Source organism: Drosophila mauritiana, chromosome 3R (genome assembly GCF_004382145.1).
Source record: "Drosophila mauritiana strain mau12 chromosome 3R, ASM438214v1, whole genome shotgun sequence".
NCBI lineage: Eukaryota > Metazoa > Arthropoda > Insecta > Diptera > Drosophilidae > Drosophila > Drosophila mauritiana.
Genome location: NC_046670.1, coordinates 6,320,086 through 6,345,554, shown reverse-complemented (window position 1 = coordinate 6,345,554; position 25,469 = coordinate 6,320,086). Strand labels below are relative to the sequence as shown.

Genomic DNA, 25,469 nt, shown 5'->3' with positions numbered 1-25,469 from the left:
AAATAAAACTTCCTTTATTTGTAGCACACATAACGTTTAACTGGAGGAACGTATATTGTTATAGTATATATGCATACATTGGGTTGTTAGGCAAAGGGTTCGTTTATTGCATATTGCATTTAACATGTATTCAGGACACAAATATTTCTCGGAATAATCTCCTCGGGCCAAGAGTACAACATTAACACTTTACTAGTTTAGCACTGGGTAATGTTTTTTATTTGCGCTTAGCAACATTTGGTTTCTGCTTAGTGGTAACAACCAGATATCAATATTCATGCGGAAGTTAAAAGGTACAACTCTCAAGTGCCAGTGATATCCTAGCTAGACTATATATACACACATCGCACCGCCACTTGGCCATCCTAGGCTAGGAATATAAGTCGATGCAGACTTCACCTGCTCTCTATGTACAATATACAATGGTTGGCTTACGGAGGCTCTTGCTCAAAGCTAGGCCAAATCCGCAGGAGGAGCGGTTGCTTTCTATCCTTACGGCCTCCTTTCATGTCAAAGGATTGTCTCAGCTGTCGGTTAAGCTGCCTGAGTTATGCACTGAGGAAAATGACGCTTTGAAAATTTAAATTAAATTGAGAAATTGATATTATTTTATAAATTTCTTGGTCATATTTGCATGATTAAACATTAAATATTTTTTAAAATGAATTTTTGCATTATATCCAGGCCAAATAAATTATTACATTTTTATTCTACATTTATACAGTTTGCATCTAAATAATGAATTATTTTGAACACGAAACTAGTTTCGGAAAAAGCAGTCTTTACCTTCTATTGCTTCCTCAGCGTAGCCATCTCAGCTGTCAAATCCTAGACCCTTGCATCGCTATACTCGATGCGAACCACGCGCCTTGGTCGCTGGCCTCCGGGCAAGGGGATGACCCCCGTTCCCGTTCCACGCAGCGCCATTAACTCCCGCGGCTACAACTGCGTTCGCTTCGGTGCGCCACCTCCGCCTCCAACTCCATTGCCACCGCCCACGGAGCAGGAGGCGGATCCATCGCTGGTGGCCTCCACATACGAGTAGCAGGCCGTCTCCATGACCAGCGGATGGCAAATTTCGTAGACGGGCACCTTGAGGCTCGTCTTGCGTAACCCGCCCAAGCTGCTTTGCGAGCTCGAGCTGGGCCCAAACGATCGTCACCTGGGGTCGTTGCTCATCTCGGAATGGTGCAGCTCACTCTCGTCCCCGAAACTGTGGGCCGCAGCACTGGGCGTTATGCTGGGCGTTCGGGCCCGAATGCGAATGGCCGACATGTCAGATCCGCGGCGGGAGCTCTTCAGGGAGACGGACTGGCGGGAGCAGAAGCACCTGCAGATAATCCGCTTGAAGGCGAAACGGAAGTCCTTTGAGAACAGGGCGTAGATCATGGGGTTCACGGCGGAGTTGCAGTAGCCAAGCCAAAAGAGCACCGAAAAGAGCAGAGGGTCGACGCAGTCCTGGCAGAACGGCCGGATGATGTACATGGTGAAGAAGGGGCACCAGCAGAAGATGAACATGCCCACGATGATGGCCAGTGTTTTGGCCGCCTTGGTCTCCATGCGAAAGCGCTTCACCTGCGCCTTGATGTTGCGCCTGCCCATCTTCTTGTTGGCCGGACGAGAGTGTCCCGATCCACCAGCCTCGCTGGTGTTGCTCTGCCGCCTGACCAACTCCGGCAGACCCTTGCCCACCTGCAGGTAGCATGAGCTGGCCACGCCGTGCTGCTGCTGCTGTCGGTAGAGCTGCGATTCCGTGGACTCCCGCCCATTGGTGCCGTTGTAGTGGACGGCGAACAGTGCGTTCCCCGATTGCCGCCGCTCGTGACCCACATCCCCGTGTCCGGCAAGCTCGCTGATGTTTTCGCTGGAGGGGTAGGACACCGAGATCTTGATCTTGTCGTGGTGGTGCAGTCGCCTGGTGGCGTACTTCGACAATCTCTCCGGGGAGGGGGTGCCTAGAGTGGTGGTGGTGCTCTGGGTGCTCCCGTTGCTGTGCATAGAGTCCTGCTGGTTAGATCCTCGCCCTCGATGGATGCGCAATGTGAGGCGTTGCTCCTCGAAGCGCGAACCGATGCCCTTGGAACCTGGTCAAGGAGGAAGGCAAAGAACATATCAGTACACGCAGTATTACATTTCGGTGGTGTTGTATATTGGCCCCCATTCCCCTGCCCATCTCTCCCACTTCTGTTGAATATCGCTCATACGCCCTGGTGCACGCGCTCGGAATTCGTTGCCAACTTCACGGCTTTTGGCCCACTGGAAAAGAGCTCGCCAGCCTGCCTGCACTTTAGCAAATTAAACGCGTAATTATGCAAATGTTGCGCCATAAACGCGACAAGCACTCGACGTTGTCGTAGTCCTCGTTTCGGTGTTTCTCCCCATCCACTCCCCTCCGCCAATCTGTATGTTTTTGGCATGGAGTGTAGTCGCCTTTAAGCCGCCTTCAAAGCGAACTTTATTTCATTAACACAACCATTTGCATAATCCTCGCTTTCTTGCTTTCCCGCTCGCTCATCCGGCGCATATGTTGACTGCCTCCGCCTTGCTTTGCATTTATTACTCATACGCACGTTTAACTGCTGAATACATTTTCATTACTCGGCTCCACTCAACCCGCGACGAGTAATGAATAATCGGCGCAATAATGCAATATTTCAGCCGGGCCATTACTGGCACTGTTGCGTCTCCGTTTGCGGCATTAAAAGCTGGCTTATTGTCAAAGAAACACTCGAGGGCTTTAAGTCTGCTCCAAGTTTATGGACACTCGGATGGGCAGTAGACCATGCGGATTGGAGGCAGCCAACTTGAGTGGGAGTGACCGGCAAAGAAAGTCCCATTCAATTGGATTGCTATTAAGGGGGATACGAAAATCCAACAATGAAGTAAACAACCTTAGTTGGGATGAGCCGGGATTCTCGGAAGTTTATGTTACTTCTCCAGAATTTTAATTTTCTGGCTGATAGGGATAATTATTTGTTTGCTACTTTAATATAAAGTTTGGCAAGAATGTTTAGGAAATCAAGGTGTCCGACAAACAAATTTAAACTTCCAACTTTTTCCAGGACTAAGACGTTCCCGGGTTAAATTTTTCAATGACGTGGAAAACTAAAGTTAGTAAAGCTAGTATATCGTGACCTATACGTATCCAGAAATAAAGAAACTAAGTAACTGAAAGGGTATAAGATTGTCGGTTTGGCTAGGCTTGTTTTGTTGTACTTGTTTCATGCCACGGAATGTTGACCTTATGTCAACGAATACCTGTGAGTTGCCCGTTGGTATTTGCCAATTTCTGTCTTCGTGGTCGGCACTTGTTTTTATCTTTTGTGCTTACTCTGATTGGTTTTCGCTTTGTTTTGTTCGATTTTACTTTTATTGAAAACGCAGCCGACTTACCCTGCTGCGATACACACATACATATACATTCAATATATAATATCTGGATTAACTTATGCGAATGAGTGTCCTCAGCGACTAATACATGTACATACACATCGGAACTGAAAACAATGGTCTGCTTAAGTCTAATCTACGTATCTCATAATGCTGTATCTGTATCTCATGTGGTAGGTATAGTACTATATAGTTAAACGTAGCCTTAGGTCTAGGTAAATACATGAAAATTATTGCCATACAGTTACAACGTCGTTCAATGCGAATACTGACAGTTTTGAGAAGTGGGATGCACTGCGTCTGCCTCTGCGTCTGGCGGAGCTTACAAAAGTATCAAAAGAGCAAAATGCATTAGAGGACGCGTCCCTTGCAGAATCCTCCCCGCCGGATTCGCCGTCCCGATCCCGACACGGATGCGGAGCACTCCGCCTCCTGCGGCAGGGAGGAGCTTCTTTGCAGCGGACTCGGCTCATAGCTGCCGATTAGTCAGCTGAAGTCCACGCCCTCACCGTCGTCCGAGCATCCGGATATGGTCTTGTGGAATGTTGCCGGTGCCATCAGGGCACGCGCCGCTATCATCTGGAAATTCTCCGACGCCCGGAAGCCACTGCGGGTGCAGACGCATCTGCACACTATCCGCTTGAAGGCGATGCGAAACTCATTCGAGAAGAGCGCATAGATCATCGGATTGATGGCCGAGTTGCAGTAGCCCAGCCAGAAGAGCACCGAGAAGACCGTCGGCTGGATGCAGTGGTCGCAGAAGGCCCGGATCAGATACATCGTGAAGAAGGGCAGCCAGCACACGATGAAGCCGCCCACAATGATGGCCAGCGTCTTGGCTGCCTTGGTCTCCATTCGAAAGCGCTTCACCTGGAACTTGGCGCTGCGCTTGCCTGCCCGCTTCTTGGCCGACAGCGAGGTGGTCGAAAGTCCGGTCTCTAGGTCTCCGGGACCGGACGCAGCTGCGTCCAAATTAAAGGTGGTCTCGCCAATGTCGAAGAGGCTCGTCTTGAAGGAGGCACGTCGTCCGTTGGCGCTGCTGATTACCGCGTAGTGTGGCGACGCCTGTGGCTGCTGTCCTGCGTCGAGGACATTCTCGGAGGAGGGAAAGGACACCTTGATGGCCACCTTCTCGTGTCGCTGGCGGCAGACGCGCATCGAAGTGGCCCGCTTGGGGGCGCCTCCCTGAAGATGATCCTCTGTGGAGGCACCCAGTCCCGAGGCTACGGCTCCACCCCCGCCCCCGTTGCTGTTCACGCTGAGAGTCGAGGACATTGAGTGCACCGAGAGAGGTGTGCGCTGGGGGGTGGAGCAAGGTCGTCCTCGGTGGATGCGCAATATGAGCTGGGACTCGTCCACTCGATTGTTGCCCGACTCGCGGGGACTGCCTGCAATTAGTGAGTGGTGCAATTTGGCGGGGTTTGCATCGCGGTGACCTCTCATGGATTAATTTCGGTGGGTTTGGTGGTTTCTTTGGACTGAGTGTGAGTGTGTGACATGGATGTTGGACATATAGCTTGTATTGTACATGGACATGTGGTTAGATGGACGATCTGTGGCTGCTGTTGGCTGTTGGTTCGAGGTGTTTGAGTTAGATACAATCGTTTAAGTAGATGCAAGATACATTTCTCCTTGAGTAAGGTAAATTAAATTTGTTGACTGACACTTCACGAAGAGCGGTTAACTAACTACAAACTGTTACATTGAGATAGGTTTAATGGTGGTAAAAACTTACGACTAGTTGAGTATAATAAAATGCTGCTCTACTTTTGTAAATACAAACATATTATTCATAGAGAGAAAAGGGACTCATTCCATTATAAAAATCTAGTTCATGAAACGTACAAATATTGGAGATTTTTAAGTGTTTTTGTTTTGGTTTTTTCGATTTAAATTTATCTAGGAACAGGCATTGAACAGGGGACTTGGGTTTTATGGATATTGATCACATCAGTAGTAAATGCAAAATATTGTCGGTAATTAATTGTTATAAACAAGTCGTTTTATTTATTGTGGTTTATTTGTAGGGTCTGTTTTTTCCTTATCGTTTCGAGCTATTCACCCTCTGGGAATGGCTTTATTAGCCTAATTTTATTTATTACTCTATGTGGGATTGGTCGGAAGGGGTGGTTGGTTGGTATCTAAGCACTGAAAATGGAACTGAAATGCTATACTCCATGGATATGAATGAAAAATAGGAGAGGAGGAAACAAACCAATTTCTCAATTGTCAATTTTTTCAAAAACTGCCCAACGTAATTAGGCTAAATGGACCAGCCCATTTGTCATGGGCTATCATTGCCAAGTTGTGAACTGAATAAATATTGGTCCAGATGCGGATACACGTGTACCCAGAGTTATCTCAATTTAAAACGAAGCATGCCGCATTTTTATTTGCATAAACCATATTAAACCTATTGAGAGCAAATATGGTTCGCCTATGAATACACGAAGTGGGTGAAAGGAAATGTGTACAAACAAGAAACCAGCATATGCAGGATTCGGTAAATAAAAAGGGATACACTATTGATTTTGTTTTCCCCTCTTTGTCCCTTCCGTCTACCAAAAAATAAAAGTTAAACAAACAATTTGTATACAAATATACAACGAAATATCCTAATGTATGTAAATATGCCAGGATGTGCAGGCGCAATCCCGGCGAAAGCCTTTATATTTCCAAGGACCCTGTCCGAGCCTCGGGATGTTTCGTATCCTGCGGCGCTGCTGATTTAAATAAATGTATAACTTTCGCCCGCCACTAAGGATAATCCCTGCACATAAATGTACATTGAAATGCTGGGTCGCATTCGACCATTTCCATTTCACTGAGAGCTGTAGTTTTCGTGCATTAATCCAGCATTTACAATTCACTCGCAACATTTTTCGGGTCTTTGTGTGGCCTTTAATTGAATGGCATTTAATAATAATTAAGCGTCTGAGTGCCGCGGGGTAATTGTCCAGAATTGATTTGTGCGCCGCCAGTTGTTATTATACGCGGACTTGCATGCTACGAGCACTGTCGCCAGCCTTTGACCTTTGGACGATGTCCTGGCCGGGACAGAAGACAAGTGTGGCTGCAAGTCAAGGCCCAGGACTCGGCTCAAGTTGAGCCTGGCTGCCAGGGGCAGCTCGCACGAAAGTTGCCGGATCCTTTCCGTTTCGTTCTGCTCTTGACACGGGGCCAGGGTCACACTTCTGAAATTTCTAAGGCCTAACAATAACAGTGACCTCCTCCTCGTGGTCGGCGCCGTGAACCTCGGCAAGTTTTGAACTTGAAACTTGATTACCTTCAAAAGCCACGAAAAACGAGAAAGGCGCGTGGGCCGGATGACACACCTACCTCCAAAAATAATAGAGAATAGAAAAAACCCGGACAAAAAGCATCAGCACCACCCGCATTGTGTCACGGAGCGATTTCCGACGTTGTGCACGCACAGCAAAGTGGCCCATGTTCATATGGGGCTCAAAATAATGGGAGTGGACGCGCTGATGGGAAGTTCCTTTGAGGAATATTTTAAATTGAAATTTTCGATTGATAGAACAAGTAATGGAAGGAAAAATAGAAGAGAAGTCTTTTAAATTAATATTATGTGTATAGATTATATATTTTATATATTAAATAAATGTCTGACTTGTCTTGAATTCTCCAAATGGCTTAAAACAATTTAATTATAATTAAAGGATAAGGCATAACAGCTTAACTAAATTAGAACTTGAAAAAATTATATTTATTTCGCTAAACAAGTAAAAATGTAAAAACCTGTTTAAGTTATTTTTTCTGGCGGTGTATCCACATAAACTATAACGAGCTGCCCCGCGTGTGGGTGTGTGGGTAAACATCTCTCTTTAGCCGCCTCCGAGTGTGTGTGTGTGTGTTTGTTTGCGGGGAGACAAAGCATATTTCAAGGCTGCCACACGACGATTCTCGCCAGTGTTGGTGAGAGAACGGGTGGGTGTGAGTGTCTGTGTGGGCTGCTGGCAAATCTGGGCTTTGTGCTCAAAATGGCGCCAACTAACGACACGACAGTGCCAAAACAATAACAACTGCCAAGGCAACGGGAGCAAGAATGTCGACAAGAGCAGTGGTCTTAAGCTGGTGGCACCGAAATGCACTATCCGCTTCCGCTTTTTGAAAAGCGACTGAACTCCAATATGGCGGCAGTCAGCGCCCCAAAGTATGCAATCACTTTTAAAATGCAATTTCGTAGCATACTCGTACATCGCCGAGCTGCAGGATTTGTGGGGCCCATAAATTAGCGGGGAGCACTGATTTGCACTGGCGGCACGAAGGTTGGCTATTGATTTTCCCGCTGAAGTCAGTCGGTCGGTCGGTTGACTTAGTTACGGCAGATTATCAGCGAATGCGTGCTATGGATAGAATGGGACATAATATATCCGAGAAGTGTGCCCAATGAGCTGATCACGCGGAAGAAAGTGCGCTGTGGCCCTGGCCAAGTAATGGGCCACATATTAAAATAAACACCCAGTGCCAGTCTAATGGGCGCTCCCGACTTCAAACAGAATCTGCTCCCGGGGATTATCGCCACCACAAAGTCTTTGGGGACCAGTGAGGCCTGAAACGACAAAAACCTAAGAAAATAGAAAATTGCAAACAGAACATGCTAACAGGGAAGACATATTATATTTTATTTCGTCTTAGCCGATGGGTCGCTTTCATGTCTGCCATTTTCTGGCTGGAATCCCGCTCCTATTTAATCCCAACCTCAATTTTATCTAAGCCGATTTGTTTGATGTGCTCCCTCGGCGTTCATCGATTTCTTGTTTTTGCTCAACTTGGAATATAATGCTAATTATGATGCGTGACTTCTTCTTTGAGCATGTGATTTATATTATGCTGTAATTTAAAAGGAATGGGACATGTGCAGGACGTTGATTCCGGGTCTTAAGGATTGATTGGAACTCGTAAGGAGTTATATAATTTTATAATTGGTTAAGCCAATTGGATACTTCAGGTTCATAGCGGGTTATTCACATTTTAAGGTTGGAGCGCTTGTCAATCATACGCATCTATATGTTCACTTAGTTTGGTAAACTAGGCTAATTAATATTTATGAATTAGGACTTTCCGTTACTAAGTTATTATCACATTCATTTGAATATAGTTAGGGGGATTTAAATTACAAGGATTTTAATTTGCTCCGTGCTTTGCAGAGTTATTTGTTTATTTTAAATGTAGTTTCCTCTCTTTGCTTACATAAAAATGAGAACTCTATTTTCACTTGGTTTTAAGGGGTTGACTTTGTAATGCCTGGGCTTTCACTAAGTGTATATGCATATGTATACTTATAAATTTACTCATTTCCAGGTTATTTATCATGTTTATTTATGTGCAAAACACAAAAACAAAATGCCGACATATGTATATATAAATGTTTGAATGTGTGCGTGAAGTTATTTATGAATGTAAATTTAGTGGTACTCTTTTTAGCGCCATCGATTTATACATTTCCGCCGTGTAAGTTGTTATATACTCCCCGACAACTTATGCTCTTCGGGTGACGGTTATTCAGGGGGACGAGGACAAGGTCGAGTGGGTGGTTCTGTGGGGTGTCTGGAATGCTCAGTGTGTGAATCTGTACACTATTCGGTAGGATAACCAAAATAAAACGGGACAAACGGGACGTCACACTATTGACTACACGTCGAGAGATTTTAAACTGTTTAGCAATCGATATTAAAGCTTGAATAAAAGGAACTAGCTACGTGATTACGTTACTTATTTGGTAAGTAAACAAATATATATATATATATATGTATATATAGAGAGGTGATGAGTATCAAAACCAAACTGTTAGCTACGCACACGTTAAACCAAACTGATGGTGACAAGGTTCAAACAAATCGTGTCCAAATGAGCTGGTGGTTGTGGTTGCTGGGTCAGTTAACTACGGATGTGACTTACCCTTGGTGGTCTTGAAGCCCTGGTTGATGGCCCTCGTGGTTCTCACGGCAGCCCGGTAGATGCGCCAGTAGAAGAAGAGCATCACGAACATGGGTATGTAGAAGGAGCCCAGGGCGGAGTACAGGACATAACCCCGATCGTTGGTCAGCTCGCACTTCCACGGACAGCTGCCGGAAATGGTCTGGGGTCTGTTCTGCGGCGGTGCGTTCAGCAGATCGAGGTCCATTTCCGATTCCGTGGTGCTCGAACTGGACCCTGTCGTCGTGCTGGTTGCGGTGGTTGAAGTACTGGTCGAGTCAATGGCCGCAATCCGAATCTCCGCGGATCCATCGATGGGGGCGAAATCGGGATCGTAGGGATTGTAGGCGTTGCCGTTGCCGATATGCGGCGGGGATGGAGGCAAGGAGGCCTCGCCCTGGTCCTTAATGCTATCTAACCCTAGTTGACCATCCTCCGAGCTTGACATCGTGGTGGTGTAGTAAAGCGTATGGTTTCCCTTTGGATAGGTCGGCTGTATAACCGCCTAGAATGAAGAGTAGAGTAGAGGGATATGGGATCATGAGATGACACTTGATATTCGGAGGACCACATTAAAATTCCACCCTCGTCCTGGCACCCTCTTCACGGCGCCAAGAAGCCAATAAAAATGCAACTTAAAGCGGGTTATATTGCCAGAGATATTCGCCGACGTGTTGCGCATAAATATTACTCGTGGCTAAAGGTGGCGTTAACAAAAAGCCAACAGACCGGCGAAATAAATGCCGCGAGCTGTATGTGAGAGCATGTTGGGCCATCAGAGAATGAGAATCAGGGCATGTTGCCCAACCCATCGCATCCTGACTATCCGCCGTAATAATAATCGATGCCAACAGCCTCGACTCGCTAACCGGGTTTCAGCCTGGCAGCGGGCTGAATGCCAGCCATTCAAACGTGGCCCATTCAACTGCACTCAGCCACTGCAGTTGTGAATCACATCGAATTGAATTGAATTCAGTTGAGTTGAATGGTATGGAATGTCCTTCGAAAGGATACATTTTCGCATGTGCAGCAATGGAGAAGCCATCACATCATCGGCACCTTGATGCAAACTGGATTTATGTGTCTGGCTGGGCAAATACAAGCAGTAGTACAACCAAAAGACAGGACCATAAACTGGAGCAGGGCCAAAAGGCGAGTAGTCGTGTATCCTGCCCGATCTGATTACCCAGTGACTGGGGTGCCCATAAATTGTGCTCCCCGGCTTGTTGGCAATTTTGTTGCGGCATGTGTAACACATCATTATCAGTGTCGTTGCGTAAGAATAATGTCAAATAATGTCCCCAGAAAAGGGGACGAAATTAGAAGCAAGTCCTTTCCTCCGAAAGGACGAAATTCGTGTCTTGTTTTACGGTAATTTTGGCACAAATGAGCCGGATTGCAGTCTTCAGCACCAGCCAGTGTCGCTTCCATTGTCGATGTGGTTGAGAAACCACTGCTGCCAACCCCAAAATGGTGTCAATGACAGAATGGCCCTCAGTTTTGGGGCTATAGAAACAACTTTTGGCAGTCGGTCGCCTGCCTGCCTGTCGGCCTGGCTTTTGTTCTTTATGAGGCTGACTTGAGCGTGCTAAAAACAGTTTACCGACTTTCAATTTTGCCGGCCCTTTCGGCTTCAACGTTGGCAGAGACAAACCGCGTTTCCCATTTACCCCGTTAATTTATCGCATCGGGTCACTTGTGGGTCAGTTGCTGCCCCCAACTTACCTTTTGATCCTTCCAGCCGACTAGCGGCGGAAAGCAAATAAAAAATGAGAGTACCCAAATGCCGGCGATTAAGGACTTGGCCTTCTTCGTGGACATTATGCTCGGGTAGGTGACGGGTCGCGTGACCGCCACATAGCGGTCCAGTGATATGGCACACAGATTCAGGATCGATGCCGTGCACATCCAGACATCGACAGCCAGCCAAATGCGGCACCAGAGATCGCCGAATATCCAAACCTGAGGGTTGAAAATTTTGAGATATTAAAATAAGAAAGATTTACATACTAATATTATATAATTGTATTGTATATATTGTAAAATTCTTGAAGACATTTAAAAAAAGGTGGATACTTGATTGAAATTTAACTACTTGGACTTACCTTGAAGACCTCCCAGGTGGCGGAGAAGGGTAGGACGGCCAAACCCACCAGAAGGTCGGCCACAGCCAGGTTGACAATGAAGAAGTTCGTCACACTCCGCAACTTATTCGAACAGAAGACGGCGGCAATCACGAGGCAGTTGCCACCGATGACCAGAACGTTGATGAACTCGAGTACGGCCAGGGAGATCAGATTGGCTGGTTCCGTCCATTTCACAGATTTAATGAGATCCTCGCACTCCGTTTCATTCATGGCGGTACTTTTGAGATGGGTGTGTATCTGAGTTCACCACCTGCAACAGACAGCAGCAGACAACAGGGGGAAATTTTAGAAAAAAAAGATACACAACAAAACATTTGACTGGCCGCCTAATTGCTGCCACAACCTGACCTCGCGTGCCTAATTAATTTATGAAAAGGCTGGCCTATAAATAGGCCAAAAATGAATGGAGCAGTCGTTAAACGAGGAAACCCAAATGAAATATAAATGTGCGTGGGTTAGACATGACCAGAAGGCATTACTCTATTTTGGGAACAATGTGAACTGAGCCACACTTGCCAATTGCTTGACAATAATTGGAAATTGGAAAAATACAAACAATTAACTTAGGCTTTATCATAAGAAAGAAATTTTAAAGAATTTTTCGAATATTTCGTACTCACTTTTTTTTAAATTAAAGAGTTGCTTTTCTGGTTATCCCTTTAAATACACTGTTGCAAAAACGTATCATTATAGGAAAAATCGCCCCAAGCCATAAATGTAAAAATAGGGCAATTAGAGGCAGAAGTGAACAAAAAGATGGGCAGAATGAGCAGGAGGGCTGAAAAATAAAAGAGGATGTGCCGCAATGCCGGTGGCGTATTTGCTTAATTGTTTTGTAAGACAACATAAGCCCAACCTTTGGGATTTATGCGACGCTGACCTGGGCCAATAATGTAAAATTAAATACTGGCAGATATATACTACTGAATGGCAATTATATAGATACACATATATTCTGAGTCGTCGGATGGGAGCCGTACACACATCTTGCTCACTTGGTATTCAGCTGCAGTTGCACATTGCAATTTAATTGCCGTAATTAATTACGCTCGTTTGCAATGCGTTCGTGTGCGTGAGTGTGTGTGTGTGTTGGGTGAAATCTATGAATGAATTTGCCGCCGAATTGGCACTGTCAGCACTTTTTCATTATTTGCGGAGGAACTGAATGAAGAGGAGTGCACTCAAATAGCTGATAATGGCCGATAAATTATAAAATCGGCTAAACAAGCAATCAACTGCCATAAAGCGAGCTCATTGCCGCATTCCATATACGCGCATGTTGCGGGTGCCAATCAATAATTGAAATTATTTTTGACTTTAATGGTTCGGACGCCTGCCAGGCACGCACCCAAAAATGCGGGAAGGGATCCCTCGGTCGGTTTTTGGGCCAGCTAATTGCCGGGTATTCACGGCACGCAACAAATCGATTAAAGTACACATTTGCCTCAAGACTAATCCACCTTTTTGGAGCGAGGCACATTGCTACCAATTGTGCGAAGTTTGCCAAGTTCCCCACGGGCCATTTGGACATGTGCTAAAGAACACCTGTTTTGGTCAGCTTAGTATTTTGTAAAGCGCTTTAATAATGCATATTCGAGCCCATTTCGAACACCGCAAAAGTCGAGAGCCATGGGAACGTGTTCGCCGCCCAAATGCTCCAATCAAGCGAACTATATCAAACAATATCGATTTGCTAGTAATACCCGGCAAATCATTGATTACGGGCTAAGTTCAAGGTAGTGCCAACCTTTGTTGGCGACGAAGGGTTAATGTAAGTTGGCCCCACATTGGGCAGAAACTTGGGAATATGGGATATTCCGCAGTATTGGCAATCCGGGGCAAGAAGTGCGTGTACGAGGCCCGCATTAATTACTCACATGACAAACAAAATGCAAAGGGCAAAGAGGAGCCTGCCCGGCGAAAATTGTTGCCAGTTGGAAAGTTTAAAAGCATTTTGGCCTGGGGATGTGGCAGGAAGCCCTTCCTGAATGAAACTCGACGGCAGTTGATGGCATTTTCTTGGCGCACAAAATTTGCATGCTGAAATTCGCTTTGTGGCAGCTAATAAGGAGAAATGCCCAAATTGAGTTGCACGCCGAAATTTGCCAACATTAAATTGCCGAGCGCAATAAATAATTGGCATTTAAACCGAGTTGTAAAAGCTTTTCACCCACGCGACCCACGCGGCGTACACGCATTCCCTTTTTTGCGAATACCCTTGAGAAGTGAGTTGCTTTGGAAATTGAATAACAAACTGGTAATTTCACCAGATGTCGATGTAATAATTTAAAGTAAGATACGAACTGCATATTAAATCAAGAATAAATAATTTTCAGAAAGAGTATCAAGACATTCAACTTGCTGATGCACTCTGCATTTTTTTGTTCCATTACGCATACGCCTAGTTGACGATGACATAAAGAGGAAATTATTAATGAGTAGGAGCTCAGGGGTGGCGTTTTGAAGCAAATTAAATTTAATTACCGCAGCATTAAAAGTTAGCACAGTTCTTTAGACGAAATTAAAATGTCAAAAGGCGTAAACAAAGTTTAAGCACATTTTCCGTGAATCATTCATACTTATATAAATACTTTTACCCATTCATTTTCTGCAAATGACTCACTTTAAAGCACACAATCCTAATTAAGTTTTCAAATGTCTTTTAATTTAAAGCAGCACTTCTCCCGAAGGATTTCCCAGTATATTTGCTGTTTGAATATCTTAATTTGATTGGTTTCTTGTAAATTCATTTTGGACGGTAAAAGTAAAGTTATCTGCAAGCTTTCGGTCTGAACTTCTTAGTGACACAAGCTTTCCCATTAAAATTAAAATTGTCGCATTGTAAAACTTGTTGTTGTTTCTCATACTTTCCTAACTTTAATAATAGCTATCCATTCCTCAGCAATCAAATGGTAATGCATATTCACGGAAACACAATGGAGACAGTGTTTCTGACAGGTCTTATGCATGCAAATTAAGCATAAAATTCCATTATCGCAATGTAAATATTAAATTACAGTCACAATGACCCGGAAAGAGGTGAATTTGTATAAAAGTACTTTTCTTTTGCAGGACGAGGAGGGAACACCCTGAATTCAATTTGCGTGCCGAAGCTGGAGAGAAAATTAAAAGCCCGAGCAAAGAAAATAAAACCACAGGAGAAATTGCATCAAATCTGATTTGTGAAAAGTTGGCAGTGAAATAAATTGCAAGGTACCTGGGGAATTGCAACAAGTTGATTAAGTCACGGGGCAATCACAGCACAATTTGATTCGGATTTTGTGCGTTTATATTTAAGTTAGTTTATTTGTAAACTCTAAATGATCGGTTATGAAATGGAATACAAGTGAATTAAATTTCCATGGAAAACGCTTTGTCATCAGCTTCAATCACGTCTCTTTTCGCATTAAATTGATTATTAAATAAGTCCATTAGCCGGATAAGCCATTTGGACTAACAAACCGCGACATTTGTGGCGAAAAATCAAGTTGGCGGCAATTAGCTGGATGCGTAGTTTCGGCCGCTAAATGAGCTAAATTAGGATTAAAACGAAAATTCGCAACAATTTGCAGTTGCCACACAACCGGAAACCGGATTCCAAAAACCGGAAACTGGACCATTACACACAGCCGCAAAAGCAGCCACGCCCACGCAGATAAAACAATTTTGCGGCTTGCTGATTTCTGCCAAATGCAATTGCCCGACGACAGCTCCCGCAGAAACTTTTAATTTAATTCTGATAATTGCGCGCGAATGGCTCGCAGAAATTAGAGGGGGCACCCCCAAACGCCACACGCTTTATTGGGCCAAATGGAGGCAGTCGGGCCTGAACTTTAACATTCGCAACTATCACGGGCAAGCTGCCTTTGGCCTTAGGCGTTGAAATTCCTTGTACGAATACAATTACGTGGTTCAAAATCAAATGCAAATGACAGGCCAAAGCCTCTCGATGTGTTCGCTGGCTTTGTTCGAAGGCCGAGATCTGAGCATGAGCTCAAGTGATATCTGGAGAGGTCCTGTCAGGAAGATGTCCTAGGAGCTCTAGCAGGGGTGCTTGCAAAAGCTGATTTATTGTGGGAATTACTTGCAGTAATTAAAATTTAATTAATGGCCCGCCCGGCTGATAATGTTAAGTAGTTGCGCCATTAGCAGAGCCCCCACTTTTTCACTTTGCCCACCGTTTTGCGAGGCAATGTTCACGTAGCTTTACGAGCATCTGCCGGAGACACATAAAAGTGTCCCACCGACTTGGGGATACATCGCGGCACATATATATTCATCCGATTTATTGCCGCTCATTTGGCCAACGGTATGTAACTGCTGCAGCAGCTACACAAACAGACAAACAAGATAATCAATGTCGGACGCACACACATCATCATGTCAAAGTTGATTGCAACATTCATGTGGACATGGGTGTGTGGAAGGGAGGTCCTAGGGGTGTGGGAGTTCCTATTCGTGTGGGAGTTCCTAGTCGTGTGCATGTGGCAGGCTGGGGACAAATTCACCATTCGCCCTGCCATCGGCGAAATGTGCAACTGACAGCTGCTGTGCAGCTGCAGCAACAACACAGCTATGGCCACACAACTAGGACGTGCCTACGACTACTGTCAACTGTTCCTTTGCAAGGGACATATGTATACATACGTGCCGCATACTCCTACTATTCAGACTACTACTACTCCCACTCCTTGATGAGGCGCACGGGGGGTTGGCAGGACGTGCGTGCCACTTTGCCACAACGGCAAGAAGCAACGGAAATAATAACAGGAAATGTTGCCAACTAAATTTTTAACACAGCACAGGTTCTACGAGCAGCTTGACTAATTGTGCGCGACATGCATTCCATTTCTTACAAGTCCTTTGGGTAAATAGAGTCGCTAGCAAATTGTTTGATTGATTGCTGTTTGTGCAAGTTGTCAGAGAAATCAAGATACGAAAAGCAAAACGAGTCCTGACCTTAAAAGGGAGTCCTTGAATTTGCATCAAAGGAAAACGCTCCCCGAATGCTCGAAGTCCCTAAAAATAAATAAAAGGGACCTCTCACTGAAATCTTAATTTAACTAAATTTAAAATATTTACTAAGAGTCCAAAAAAACGTAGCCAGTTTCAATTCTTTGACTGCTCCAGATTTTCTAAGACAAAAAAAGATTTGATTTTTTAAAATTATTATCATTAATTTTTATTTTATATGGGAATTTCCGAACCGCGGTCCGAATGTGAAAACTTTTTTAATCTAAAAAAGCCTATTATTTCGATTGGGAATACAAATTTTGGAGTACTTAAAAGTTATGGACAGCTTCTTCGAGTACAAAAAGCAAACAAATTGAGACTTGGCACCCCATGTAAATCGCCTCGTTCAAGGCTTATTCACTCACCAATATCAGCAGTTCGTTGGGTAGTTGTAACCATGAATTACAGAGCTGTTGCTTTATGGCCATGTTGTTGATGTGGCTGGCGATGTTGAAGCTGCGGTTGTTCCTGGCAACCGGTGGCCACTGCCGCTGATGATGGCCGTGTTTTGGACCAAAAGCGATCCCTTTGCCGTTGCCGATGCGGTCGCTTTAGTGGATTCCTGTGCGTCTCGTGGGCCCCGGCACCCGCAGGTTGTCTCCATGCAGAACAACTGCGTTCCGGGGTGACAGTGTCAGTGTATGTGCCCCTAATAGTCGAATCGTGGAGTGCTTTGTCGGGTTTACACGACCCGCGGTTTACATGCCAAACAAGTGCGATAGCAACATTTTGATGGTAGTTATTTGCGAGTCCCGCAGGATATTGCACATAAGCTGCAGGAAATAGCTGCAACAAAAGTACACAAAACAGTTGTTATCAGTCACACGGCGTATACGCAATGTCTCGTTCAGCAAGTCAACACTTGATGCCAGTTGGCCGTGTGAGCTTAGAAAGTTATCAAGAGCAATTTTCAACTGTCAATTGCTTTATGTGCTCGGAGATTAAAATCGTCAGATGGTTGAAATCGGTGGAAGGACTTTAGATTATGATAAGTCTACATGCCACTTAGGTGGCAATCAATAAATCCAATCCCTTTGCTCGCCTTATAGCAGGGGGCAGGGGTTGACAAAAGCTATCAGAATTTACTGATTGCCTGGCAGGAAACTTTTGTAAGCCACTGTGCAGCAGCCGTAAAACTTTACAGGCCCTGCATTCTATTGAAAAGTTATGCGGAAAATAAATAAACAAGTAAGTTGTTCAACAAAAACTGACAAGTAACTTAATTTCGATTGACTGAGCCGGTACAACTTCTGCCTGCTGAATGCAGTTTCTCCTTTGTTAATCCTTAAAGCCTTTTCCGCTGCCTCGCCCCGTCATTAATTCCGGCAGTTCGGTGGAATTTCTTCCACTTTTGCACTTTTCCCCGGAATATATTCAGTTTCTCCCATTTCACACGCTGTCAACTTGACAGGGGAATTTCCAGATGCTCTCTTCCTTGGTCCCGAAAATTAAATGTCAAACTGCGTTGCGGCAACTGTGAAAAGATGAAATTGCATTTTCACAGGTAATTTGCATTTGCTGCCCATCTTTCGCTTTTCCGTGCCGAATTTCCCCTTCCACGCACACACAAAAGACACGAAACCGGAGCGGAAAAATAACAAAAACAAGAATAAAATCGATAGGTAATCAATGTTTAATAACTTGAGCGTGTTCCTTGACCATGGTGACTGAACCAAACCAAACCAATGCGAACCAAACCGAATCCGAGTCGAATTGAAAGGAACGGCTGACAGCATTGTAAACATTGAATAAGTCATGGGTCGCTCCTAGCGCCTTTGCGCATATTTAATGGGCATATTTCAACGAGACCACGTTCCCGAAATACTCCCAATCATGCCGGTCAAGCAGTTCTATCTGGATATAGTGCCGAATGCGTCATTTAAATTTTCGACGCGTTTATTTTTTTTGGGTCCGCGAAGGTCAAATCATTGTCAGGGCTAGGACTTCGCCAGAAGTCCGCTAATAACCATAATTTGTTCTTAATGACATTCAGCATTCGGCGCTTCTTTGAGGCCTGGCCAATTTAAGCTGGCCACACCCAGGACATATTAATAAATATATATTCATATTGGCCTTACGGCCGACGGACACGACACCATCGATTCGTTTTAAAACCTCTCTCTCTTTGCCATCACATTAAATGGCGAAAATTAATGCAAATTTAAATGAGCTGATCTCATTATGCTAGTGTTCGCTAAATTGAATTAACCCACCGGGTTCTGGCTGGAAATGTGCACCACACTCGCAAATGGTTATGTGCCATGTCATGTGCAGGCTGCTTTGTATCCTTAACCGGAAAACGAGTGACTTCCAACGAAACTGTGCGTTGCATGCACAATTCAGTGGCCTGGTAAACTAATTAGTCGACTGACGAAAACGTCGGAAAAAATGGCTTACCAGCAAATAGACATGAAAGAGTTAATTTGGTGCTTATAGAGCGAAGTGGAAGTGGATTTGTGTGCGGAGCATAAATAAAGGGGATTCCCGGATGTAAAGGTGGAAAATAAATCCCATTAGCCTGGGTAAACACCAGCCAAACCAAGGCGGATCACCCTGAATAAATCACGTAAAGACTTATTAAAGACGAATTTAATATGTCCAGACCTTAGAATTAGCCTGTAATAATGGTAATGATTGTCCAGCTCGATAACGATGCCGTAGATGGTAGCCAGGAAAAGGTAAATATAATACAAAGAAAAAGCCACCATTTACATACGTCATCTAGTTGAGTTGACCAAGTTTGTTGTGTTGCCAAGTGCGACAAGGCAAAATCACTCGAGTGCAAAGAGATTGAGATTCAGGGCCACTTAAGTGTCATTACATTTGCCTTAGCCTCGCGTTTCCTTTTTGTCAAAAGTCATTTGTTTGTTTGTTTGCCTCACTTTGGCTATTTATTGTACTGCTGCTAAGGTGAAAGTGGGCCATACAACAGCCGAAACCTGGAATGGGATTTTCTTTATGCCAACGACGTTTTTACTTTATGCTAAGTTTGTTCTTGTTAAATAGGATTATTCGAAACACAGCGGGAGTATTTACTTACACATTTATTTTTGGCAGTCGAAGTCAATGAATAACATAAGCGCAGTAAAGACATTTTCAGGTGTAATAAAAAAGATTGGGTTATTTTTAAAAATAGCCCTGAAGAAAGCGCTTTCATCGCAAATATGTTTAAGAAATATTTTCGAAGTGATCGTGTAAGAATTAGAAAATAATATAAAGCACTTGCAATCCAATTTTAGTTTCTTCTGGGTTATTGTTTCGCAAAAAGATTTAAAAGATTTCAGTAGCACATTTGTGTTTGAGTAGTTAATGGCGTTCCTGCTCATTGCCGTCCTAAATGTACACAAACCCACCCACACCCATGCAGCTCGTCTAACAAAAGGTTTTATGTGCCATGCACAGCGAAATATAAAAATTTACACTAAGCCAAACCCAGCTTTTCCCGCTTTCCATGTGCAGACCCAATCCTCATCCACATACCCATCTACTACTTTGTACAATCCCAGTCCCATTCCCCAACTAGCATGTCAGCCGTTGTCTTGTCTTGCCTTTACATACAAAATTGACTGTGAAAACGCTTTGGGCACTTTGGTTCTCTGTTTGCACACACTCTCGCTGGAATCGTCCTAGTCCGCCACCAGGACCTTCCACACACATATGTACATATGTACACACATGTGTGTGCATCCAACTTTCCTTTCAAGCCTGGTATGGCATGTCGGTCTACGTCGGCTTCTGGCTGTCTATGTCGCATTATGTTCGTCGGTCGGTTCTGCACATTTGTATTTTAGTTTCGCGCAGCTTTGCTTTTTTATGAGCAAAATAATTTGTGTTTCTGTTTTATGCTGTCATAAAAGAACGGCCCTGTTGCAGTAAAAAAGGGCTGAAAAGTTTGTGTGTGAACGGGTCTAGGCCCGAATCTATCCACATTTCGCCACGCATGATCAATTAACTAATGAATGCCAGTGAGCTGAATGCATGAACAGCTGCAGGAGTTCATTGAGTGGTGGCATGAGCGCTCGATTTTTGTCAACACGCACGTAATGGCACACACAAAAGCACACAAAATGCTGCCCCAAAGGCAAGCTGCAAATTAGATTAATTACACAGCCACCACACACACCCAGGAAACCAATTCGGTTTTCAATAGCATTCAGTTCGATTCAACTTGGCGGGGTCAGAGCTCAGAGCTGCGGAATCGAGCGGTGTACAATCGGATGAGAAACTCATCTCATCTGCCATTTGACATCGAACAGATATATATTGCTGGCTGCCAAACTATGAGTTGTTGCCCAATCGGACTGCCAATCAACATGACAGAACAATTGAAATCAAATCCATAAATTGCTTTGCCAGCACAGAACGCAAAATATAAAAATGAGTTTTATTTTGCATTCGATTGCGATGCAATCGCAAATGCGACTTTATCTACGATATTGCTCGAGAGTTGCTGGGCGTTGGAATCCCAAACATGGCTCGTGTCTGGCACTTTGCATGATTCTACGATGGAATTGGGCCCATTCCGAGTCGTGGAGGTGTGCAATTAATTCAAAAGTGTCTGGCGAAGAAAGTTGCAGTCATTAATTAGCTTTTTAAAATCAACCCATAGACTCTAGCTTCTCAGTTCATTTGGCACGTTTCGTTCGAAATGGAGAACAAAAAAAAAAAAAAATGGCAAGTAGAAGAGCCCAAGGACCTGGAGTAAAGCTCATTTCCGTTTTATATTTAAACACTCGAGGGCTAAAATGTTTGCTCTACTATTTCCACGCAGTGCAAAATCATCATAAAAGGCAGGGAATGAAAAAATAAATAGCCCTGGCCCCAGAGAGTGCCCTCTTCGGTCGATGGACCATGGAACTCGGAGGTGGGAAACGCTTAGCAAGTGGATTTTTAAATTAGTTTGTCGACTCGACGACGACGAGGCATCCTACTTCTGCAGATAAAAGCCAAGTCGGTGACTTCAGGCTTCCCAAGTTGGATGGAAGGTCCTTTTTTCGTAAATGGACTTGGCCCGCTTTCGGCGTCGACTCCTTCTTGCTTATTTAAATGAATTAGGTGATTTTTCAAGAGCTAAGCTCGCCACGAGCAGTGAACTCATTTCCGGCCAGTGGCTATTGGCTCTTCATGCTTCATTTGGCCCCCACTTTGTGGCTGCATTGCAATGAGCTGTTAATTTGCAGGCCACTGCGTGTCAATCAAAACTTTTACTAGATCTGACCCTCGGAATTCTGATTGCTACCCACCTAAGCAACGCCAAAAATACAATAATCGTCTTAGGAAAAGCCAAATAAAATGTAAAAAAAGCGTTTCAAGAGGAGACAGCGAAAAAGTGCTACCTGAGTGTTAAGTACATTAAACAGATACGTACTCTCCATGTAAAAGACTCAATTTTTCGGCAGAATCAGGGCCCACACGCCGCATACGCAATATCGTGCGTTTGCCGCAGTTTTCTTGTCGCCCGTCTGTTCCTACATGTGCCCCATTACGCATACGACGCGTGAGCCAGGCGGCAGGTAGCAAGGTGAATAATTCGCAATAAAGCTGCAAAGTGGCACGAAGAAGCACACGCTTGAAAAAGTGCGAGTCGGGAATTGAAAGTGAAAGGGTACCTCCTGCACATTTCGCCTCGTTTTATTGCCGGGTTATTGTTATTTAATGCCAAGTTTAATGCCAACACACACACACACACAGAAAGAGGAAGCAAACACCTAAAACAATCTCATGCCCGCCCCGTTAATATATTTCAACTGGTTTGGTTTGTTTTATATTATTTCGTTTTGCTTTACTACCAAGTACGTGTGGGCTTCCCCTGCATTTCGGGCCGAGTGGCAAGTCATTTGCTTCGCTGGTTGCACAATTCTATGTTGACGCTCTTTTGTGTTCGACTGGGCCAAAGAATCTCAGGTTTCGGTGGCTTATGCACGTAGCTTGCCATTGTTGTGCCCGCTGGACAAGGAAGCAATTTGAATGCCTTTACAGAGCGCTGCACAAAGCACAGAATTATGTTTACGTCCAGCTCGGCTGCCACTTCGCATTTCCCAGTTCCCACTTCGCACTGCTTCCTGCTTCCAGCTCCCTGTGCCTGGCCAGGCGTGAAGATTTCCATAGCTGGACGCACGGACACTGTTTTAGAGATGCTTTCAATACCATGGTCAAAATGGGAATGTCTCTACAGTATTTAGAGTAGCATTTTTCGAAACAAATTATATTATTTTTATGAGGAATTCCATTATTAAATATTATGTTCGTTATACTTAATTAATAATTTATTTTAGGTATATTCATATTCTATGTATTTGCAATATGGCCTATGAATTTATTTAAAGTGTACTATGATAATAAAATGTAAAGCTTTAAGTTGATGGAACAAGATGGTGAGCTAATGCGTTTTATCTCCTCAAAAAGGACGTAGCTGTATAAAGTAATGAGAGACTCACGATGAAATGCATACAACAATAAAAATGTTGTATTTTAAAGTATCTTTATTTCAGAACGCTTATACTTAGGCATACTATCAACTAAAGCTGGCTAATTAATGCCTCCGAGTCGTGACTTTAGCCGCATATAGGGATGTCTGAGTGGCATTAAATAAAAGTCGGGCTGACTGGAATTTCACACTTAAAGTTGAAATAAATGGGGATCCATTTGAAAACCTAATTTATTACTACATTTTCCAGCCGTTCGGCTGGCAAGCCGTCCTTCCGTCGGCCAGTCTGTCCGTGTTATTGGCCCGGGCGGTCCATTGTGGCCCTGTCAAAACAACTTCCATTGTTTGCCCCCATTTCACCTGTCAACTGGCCTTTGTGTCTGCTAAGCTTCACACTTGGTGGCGGAAAAATCGGAAGATGGGCGAAGGAACTCTTGCCGAGTGCTGGATGGGTCGCATTTTGGTTTCAATTGTCAACAAGCCAGCCAATTTAGTTAATTAGGCTACCGAAAGTGAATAAACAAAATCTGTAACCAAAGGCGGTCAACAGCCACGTGCTAAGCCCTGTGCAAAAAAAGAAAATAAAAACAAAATAAAATAAAACCGCAAAAATGCACAAAACACTTGACGAATTTTTCCCGTTTTGCTTCGTAATTTGTATGCCGCGCGCCTTTTTCCCCCCAAACTAATTGCGTCGTCGCCTTCGGAGATGTTGATATGGGTTTGTAATTAACTGAGACTATGGATTTATGGCCAGTACTGCTTGGCACTAATACCCATTCTCATTGCCCAAACATTGCTTCGGGGTTTCTGCTGGTACCGATTCATTATTTGGGTGCAAATATCTCGAATACAACATGTAGATCCCCTGTCCAGCAAGCAAAGTGAACAAATGCAAGCATAAGAAATTCATTAATATAATGAGTTGCGCTGTTTTAATAAATCAATGTTAACGTCTTAACGCTTCTAATCTATTAATGGAGTTTTTGTGTCCACTAGTAAATAATATTGTATAAAATAGTAAAAGCAACTGGTATAGTCAAAAGTCTATGACTGAATATATATTTAAACAGGTTAATGATAGTTTTATTACCAAATGGTTTTAAAATATCATTTTTGTGTTGCCTCAAATAGTTGAAATAAGTAATTTTCTGAGATATCTGAATTAAATATGCTAACTTTAAATATCTACAATTAGTTTAACTTCGAAAAGTGTAATAAACTCGAGCAGACTCACCTGCATAAATCATCGCGATGTCGATGGCGTTTGTGATCTGAGTTTTCTGGGCGAGATTAGCGAGAGGCCGTCACCGAATCGCTTGGAAAATCGGTCAAGTTTTTGTTTGTTGCTGGTTTTCCGATGCACTTGCTGGCGTTAACCGGCTCACCAGATAGCTATATATTTTCAAAAGCTATAGCTATATCGACTTGTTGCCGCGGGTCTCGAGTGCTCTCGCTCTCTTTGGCCAATTAATTGGTTGTCATGCGTTGAATAATTGCACGCATTTTGCCTAAAATCTCCATACTCAGCATTCGGTTTTCGATATTCACTACTCAGTTTCAGTGCTAAGTTTTGAGTGCTTAGTTTTCAGTGCTTGGTGGTTTGTTGATCTTTTCGATTGGGCGTGACTAGGCCGGGTTTTGTGAAATTAATAGTTTGTTTGCGCTAGAATTTGATTGAAATATGTTTTATTTGTTAATTGCATGGATTGGCAACGGCAACATTGCACTGGCAAGTTATGGCAAGCCAATTATTTGCTGTCATTGCTCAAGCAGAGCGGACACAAAGGCGAAGGAAATGCAGTTCTGATCTGCTGACTGACATCATCTATGAACAGAAATATTTATATTTGCATATGTGCAAATGTCACAGCGGGACAATTATGAAAATTGCACTTTGTCAATGCTATGTTTGTTTCGGCGACAGCAAGGAAAATTGTTTGCTAATGAGCGAAATTACGAAACGGAACGAAAGCGAGCGATTTGATTAGGCGAAACTAGCACGGCGCTGAAGAAAACCCCATTAAATCACATAAGACACATTCACACTCGTCTCACACTCGCGAATTCATTATGAATGCACTCACTCGCTCGTCGCGCTTATTGCGAATTTTAATATTTCGGTTTTTTTGGCCAGATGGCACGTACATAGCTGCCTCGAGCTTTAGTTTTGGTTATCAATCATTTGTAATTATAACTTCAATTGTATAGCTAACATCCTTATGCTTCGATCGAGGACTCAACAGGAACTGAATTCGCAAAATGGTGCTAAACAGTTGTTGTTCGCGATCACGAGCACTCGCACTCGGCGCTTCGGCAACTCACACACACACGCACAAGTGCACACACCCACACAGCGCTCCCTAACACTTACACCCACGCAACACTGTTAGCTACCGTTATGTGCCGTCGGCAAGAACCGTTAGTTCTGGCCAGTTTTCTCCGCTCGTGCGAATTGGCACGACCGACGCGGCAGAATTTTCAACACGAACTGAATTTTCAGCGCGAACTGTTCGTTCGAAATTGTTCGTTCCGGAACGCATGGAAAGATG

At 44.0% G+C, this 25,469-nt stretch overlaps 1 protein-coding gene across 2 annotated transcripts; it reads right to left on the bottom strand.

Annotated features, from left to right (window-relative positions):
* Window positions 1-644: 644 nt before the first annotated feature.
* Window positions 645-25,387, bottom strand: LOC117144950 (octopamine receptor Oamb). Of its 2 annotated transcripts, none has more exons than XM_033310405.1 (7): window positions 25,292-25,387; window positions 24,155-24,583; window positions 16,856-17,276; window positions 11,436-11,727; window positions 11,056-11,292; window positions 9,313-9,835; window positions 645-2,084 (listed from the first exon to the last, which is right to left on the bottom strand). In XM_033310405.1, the coding sequence occupies exons 4-7, from the start codon at window positions 11,685-11,687 to the stop codon at window positions 1,159-1,161; spliced, it is 1,938 nt and encodes a 645-aa protein (XP_033166296.1). In that variant the 5' UTR covers window positions 11,688-11,727; window positions 16,856-17,276; window positions 24,155-24,583; window positions 25,292-25,387; the 3' UTR covers window positions 645-1,158. The 2 variants fall into 2 exon arrangements, with proteins under 2 accessions (XP_033166296.1, XP_033166297.1); XM_033310406.1 differs by having other exon boundaries at window positions 1,998-4,778.
* Between the last annotated feature and the right edge of the window lie 82 nt (window positions 25,388-25,469).